The 6342-nt window shown below is 37.2% G+C and overlaps 1 protein-coding gene across 1 annotated transcript; it reads right to left on the minus strand.

Annotated features, from left to right (window-relative positions):
- Window positions 1-354: 354 nt before the first annotated feature.
- LOC110019713 (mannose-specific lectin-like) lies at window positions 355-777 on the minus strand. The gene has a single exon (XM_020717501.1). The coding sequence runs from the start codon at window positions 775-777 to the stop codon at window positions 355-357; it is 423 nt and encodes a 140-aa protein (XP_020573160.1).
- Between the last annotated feature and the right edge of the window lie 5565 nt (window positions 778-6342).

Here is a 6342-nt window from a genome sequence, read left to right on the forward strand (position 1 = left end):
CAGAAGTAGTAGATCAGAACAATTAAAATTATTTATACTTATAAATAAGTAATACCGCAAATATTGTAATTTAATAATGTGATATCATTTTCACGGTCTAGAACAAATTCTCATCCCAAAAATTTAGCACACACGAACTCCAATCATTATATCCGATAAATCAACTTAACATAAAATGCTGAACTCACATTAAGAAAAAAAAGTTCATACTCATGACATTTATTATCGGTACAGAAGTATTTCTGATAGACATTTATTCATGAGATGTTGTTCAGCAACATAGGTGCATGGATAGAAAACAGACGTAAAAGTATTGCCTTTCTTGGTAGTTGACAAGAGACCTGCTTATGTAATTCAAAGTTTACTGTCAGAGCTCCATAACGGATTGCTGTAGATCACCACGTTGCGGTCTCGTTGGAGGAGAAGAACATAATTTCCAGATGTTCCATTAGTTTTGCTTTCCCATACAAGCTTTTGGCTCTCGTCTTCGATGACGAGATTGCCATCAGTCTGCAACGTGAGCTCACATCCAATACCTTTGTCGTTGGTTTGGGTATTCCAAATATCTTTCTCCGGGTTTATTTGGTAGAGAACGAGGTTGCAGTCTCGTTGCATTCTTAAGCTGTAATTTATGTCCGAAATATTTTCACCGGCTTTAAGTTTATCGCCAGATAAAAGGTGGTTGTCGGCCGCCCCAGATGTTGCAAGAAGGCTGAATGCGATGACCACCATTGCCATGAGGAAGAAGGAGCGGAAAGCCCTCACAATGGAAGCCATGGATCAATATTCCTTACAAGTGGTTGCCGAGCTCTTTTATAGATACAAATGATGGGGTTACCGGCTTAGCATTCATTGTGGAAAGAATCTGCTGCTAAAGTATGAAAAAATCAACTTGTTCATAAATTTGGACTTACTTTCTCTACCAATCTAACATTGTTCATTTTGAATTTCTCAGTCGCAATAGGGGCATAACATTCTCTGTTCTTCAAAATTACTGTGGAACACTTGGCACTATTATTATTGAGTCTCCTTTCCAATTGCAAACTTTTGAATTCGGCATAACACAATATATAAGATAATGCGTTGAAAGTTACATTGCAATAAGATTATAATTTCACATGCAAATAGTCAGGTGAAAAAGTTTTCCTTGAGCTAAAAATTATAGGAAAATCTTTTAAATGGGACGATTGATTTTAGTCCAGAGAGAAATTTATCCTCTGTCCTAATTAATATATTTTTATTTAATTATACTTAGTCTAGGTTCAATATTAGTATTTGCTCTAAATAAATGTCTTGTCACAAAATGCTTTGAGGCTTAAAATTGAAATCTTTTGGGATCAATTATATGGTTGTCTAAACTCTATTTACTGTCTATGTTCATGATTAATAATTGCGCTATTGCCCACCATTGTTGTAAGCGAGTTTAGTGTGTGTTGTCAAAATCAATGCCAACAATTACAATCATGAATATTGCTGACACAAGTCATCCTAAATCCCACCACCTGTTGTCACAAGCATAGGAAAACTTGCACCATTATCAACATGGTGATGCTTGTGGTAGATAAGAAGGTTAATGTCTATTATCGATACTAATAACAACAATTGCTATTACCTGAAAGTCCACTATCTGTAATTGACGCCCAACTCAACGCTCACCATCACACCCAAGGCCTAAGCCTATTATGACAACAATCCCAACACTTGCTATGACTAACAATACTAAAGTTCATTATCTAATCCCTTACACACTAGCAATATATGCAAAATATGAAAATTTAACCATTAAATTTGGATATTTAATACGCGTTTGGGCTTTGTAAAGAACTAGCAAATTGTCTTATATAAAATTCTAAGCAAAGAATAATGTGTTTACTGAACTTGCTTAAATATTTATATTTATTAGAAAAGAGTTTTAATGTTTTACATTTCTAGCCTCTTAGATTATCCATAAAATAAGTTTCTAATGTAATATTCCTTCAATTAATGATAATAATAGAAAGAGGCAATTGCACATACATAACACTCAAATCATTGTTTGTTACAAATCTAATTGGTGGAAACGAAAAGCCTAATATCATGGAAACGAAAAGCCTAATATCAGCTACATATTTTTTGAAATTCAAATTAATTTTTTTTTTAAATTACTTTAGTCATAATCTTATGAAACGACTATCCTTATTGTTGCTTGCATTAGGAATTAAACTTAATTTGTCTCTTATCTTGTTAGACTTTAGTTGTCTAACAATGAGCATATGATCTTGGGCCATCCTATCAGGATTATAATGATAAATTTCAAAGGATTCTTTTCGAGTATAGATAATAATAATTAATGAGTTCTGTAAAATATGATAGGAAAATATTTTAGAGAGTTAATTATAGCCATAAAACAAAAATATGTTATCATAATTTTAAAGAGAGTACCACTAACATAAATAGTGGTGAGAAATACTACGACGAGCCAACCAACGAGTAAACACCATCCCCAATACAGAAAAATAACTTAAGAGACATATGTTGACCTCACTTTTGTGAGGACCTCTTCTATCTCTATAGAAACTTAGGAATTAGTTTTAGGGTTTCCTAGTGACCTTCATAAGTGACTAGAGGTGTAACTCACCAATATAAAACTTTGAACCAATCCTTCACTCACTTCGGGTTTTCTGAGGTAAGGCCAAAATCTTCAACACCTAGTTGAGATGGTTGATGGTGTAGCCTAGTGGAAAACCAAGGTGGCTTCCCATAGTTTGAGGATGCCCTAGGTTACCCATGGAGCTCAAATCCCTAGGAATTACCCTAATGACCCACTACTACCCATGGAATTCTCATTGACCTAGGAGAAGCCCATCGAATAGGAGTCTAGGCCTATGCCAATAAGGGATTTTTACCAGATTACCCTAAAAGCCCTGGAAACCCTATAACATTAAAATTCAAACCCAAGGGGGAGGAGTGTGGCAGTAATGTCAAACTTTGGTCTCACCTAAAGTTTTCCCAACACCAATCAATCCTAGAATCAACATAAACTCTAGAAAGATCAACCTAAACCATAAAATATGGAGTTACAAATATTTACTATGCTAATTAGTGAAAAAATACTCCTAAAAAAATAAAATCAAAATCAATTCAAAATATTAAGATAAAAGACACTTAAAAATCAAAATTAAATCATGAAAGCTCGCTAAGATTAATCCTTTTGGGCCAACTTCAATCATCTAAGGCTAAGCTTAACTACAAAAGCCCAACCTTAACCATAACCAAAATACATCATGGGAGATCCCATGACTTATCTCTCATGGCTCATTTCCCATGTGTCAAACTTGACACAAATGACACACACTTGACCAAAATAGCCTGCCATGAAACTTCAACCTAAACATGAATTATTTAAAATAGAATTAGACATAAAGACAATCATCAAAAGACAAGCCATGCACACTTAACCAAGAGGATTAACACTTAGCACCTAAGTCCAACTCACCCATGTTCAAACCATGGAAAGCCAAACTCAGATCAATGGTGAGTCAAAACTGACCAATTCTAGCCTTAATCACTACACCAGAAGCTCTCCCAATCCCCTCATGCCTTGGCAAGGTTGTCTTCTTCCCCATTGGAGCTTCCATAGTCAAAAAATTAAAATATGGAGAAAGCATTCTCCACTACCCAAAAGCCGCTGAAATCCTTCTGCTTATTCTTTGAGGAGCCACCAGAGTCTCCCAAGCAGGCCAAAGCTGCCACCATAGCCTCGCATAGCTATAAGCTGAGATAACCCGAGAGAAGCTCAACAATCTCTCACTTAAACTCTCTGCCTACAATACCAAAGTTTCTCCCACATACACAAGCAACCTCCTTCCACCAATTTCAAACCATCTCTACCACCACACAACCCTACTTTCTCCTCTAAAATCTAAGAATTTTTACAGGCTTGACATCAACCTTGCCAAAACTCCATTTCAACCCTCCCATAAGAGTCATAAGGTCCTAAAACTTCCCCCAATCAAAATTTACTCTTCCTGCACCCCCTAACCCACCTCAAAACCAACTTTAGCTATCTTTTGGTCTAGCACATCCTTGGGTCAAATCTTAGAGCAAATTTAAATAAGGGGAGTTTCATTGCATCAAGACGATCGTCTCTATCAAAACCAACCCAAGCCTCACCCCTCGGAATAAGGTAATGAATGGAATTCATCATTTTTGGTCTCAGTTTCATATTTTGTGAAGTAAAACTATAATGCATGCTCACTTAACCGTATAGATAGGTTTGCCTCATCCAAATGAAGCTATAAGACCAAAAATCATGTAATTTGCTTAAGTGTAGGGTGAGATCCTAGGTTTTGAGTGCCGACGGTTCTTGGTTTTTTATTTTGTGGGGATGATGAACTGATGTCATTCCTTTCCATGTATTCGAAATGGGCGGTGGAGATCGAGCTGAGAAAGCGAAACACGTGGACCGGAGCATCAAATCACGGGCCACCTCATTGCCCAAGTGCAAAGCACGACCAACCACGGAACGCCATTCAGACCTTCAATGTGTATGAGGATGATGAGAGACAGCGTGGGTTAAGTGGGAAATTTGGTTTTTTCCAATTTATTTAAATCTATAAAATACCTATAAGTTTATAAATTCATAACTTGATGAAGAAAAATCGTACAAATAAAACAAAAATACTGTTGACCTCATTTTTGGTTGAGGTCTAGTGTTCCTCTTTAGTAGCCTAAGGTCCAGCCATAAGACTTCCTGTTGACTATTCCTAGAAAACTAAAAAAGACACCCTCACCATTAGAAATTCTAAACTCTTATTTACTCGACTTGAAGTTCCACATATTGGTCATGACCTCTAACACTTAGTAGGTGGGGTCATTATGGGGAGCTCAAGGAGAGTTCCTATAGAGCTTTTTGACCTTAGGGTTGACCCTAGGTGTTGTTCTAGAGCTAAGGCACTCACTTCACTAACAATCAGTCACTACCCTAAACCCATAATTTCCTGATTTTGGTCCCTTGAGCCTTTGAGAAACTCATGTAGACGGTCTCCTAAACCTACTAGCCCTAGGCTAGGGCTTAGCTAAGACCAATACATAGAGGACCCTAATGGGGTTTTCATTGGTCCATGGCTTATTTTTGGTGGTTAGTTCCCCAATTTTACCCAAAATACCCAGTCTGACCTTTTGCCCCTAAACTCTCCCAAATTACCTAAGTACCCTTGAAACCCTAAATTTGGCCAAATTTCCCAAATTTATCCAAAATACCCAAACTCTTTGAAAAATCATTTCAAATCTTTTGAAAGCACCCAAATTACCCAAAATCACCAAAATTTGCATATTTACCAAAATGACCCTCATGGGCGCAAAATTTCAAAAATTCAAAAAAATCCCAAAAATTCTCAAAATATTCCAAATATTCCCATTTTCATTTTTCTCAACTACCAAATGACCCAAATTGGACAATTTGACCATTTTTGATCAAGACCCCCAAATTTGCCTTTAAAGGCTCAAATTTCCCCAAATTCAACTCAAATGTCCATCAATTTGATCCCAATCTCCCCAAATTTCAATCCAAAACTCCAATTCACCTTCAATGTGATGAAAATAAACCAAATCCAAGCTCAATTGGCCCATGCTTTGAGCCCAATTTAGATTTAGATCAAAGCCCAAATTTGGCCAAATGGACTTAATCTCACAAAATTGAACCCTAAAATTGGCACCCAATTTATGTTGAAAACTCTTCATGAGGTTCCTATTGACCATTTTCAACCATCAATTTGGACTTAGCCCAAGGCTAACCCAATCTAGACCCAAGGTTAGCTCAACATCCCCAAAATGACCAATTTTCAAATTCCTTCAAATTGACCCTCCAATTGTACTCAAAATCCATTCAATCCTTCACCAAAAATGTTCATTACAATCATCTACATAAAAAGCATCAATCAATTAGGCCAATTGATATGGCTAGCCTAGCCTAATGGACCAATGGTCCCTTAAATCAAGGGATTTCATGCCATAATTGCTTAAGCTTAAGATTTTTTTTGCCAAAACTAAACCCAAGCCCATTAAATTGCTGGGACATGTTCTCATGGGTTCCCTGAGCTCCTAGCCACCTCCCCCTACCATGGCCGGCCGGCCTAGTCACCGGATAAGCCAAAACTGAGGGCCACCTCCCCTTGAACTTCACCCAAATCAAACCTAGAGGCCACCTCACCCAAATAGATGTTAGGGCCTCACTACCCTCCACCTAAGCACCACATTACACCCCCTAATTGGCCATGACAGCCACCCCTTAGCCATTTTTATAAAAAGCTCACCTCCACAACCATAGAGGGTATGTTGAAATTTTCTTTGAGAGAGCATCCC

This window comes from Phalaenopsis equestris, unplaced genomic scaffold (genome assembly GCF_001263595.1).
Source record: "Phalaenopsis equestris unplaced genomic scaffold, ASM126359v1 Scaffold000072, whole genome shotgun sequence".
Taxonomy (NCBI): Eukaryota; Viridiplantae; Streptophyta; class Magnoliopsida; order Asparagales; family Orchidaceae; genus Phalaenopsis; species Phalaenopsis equestris.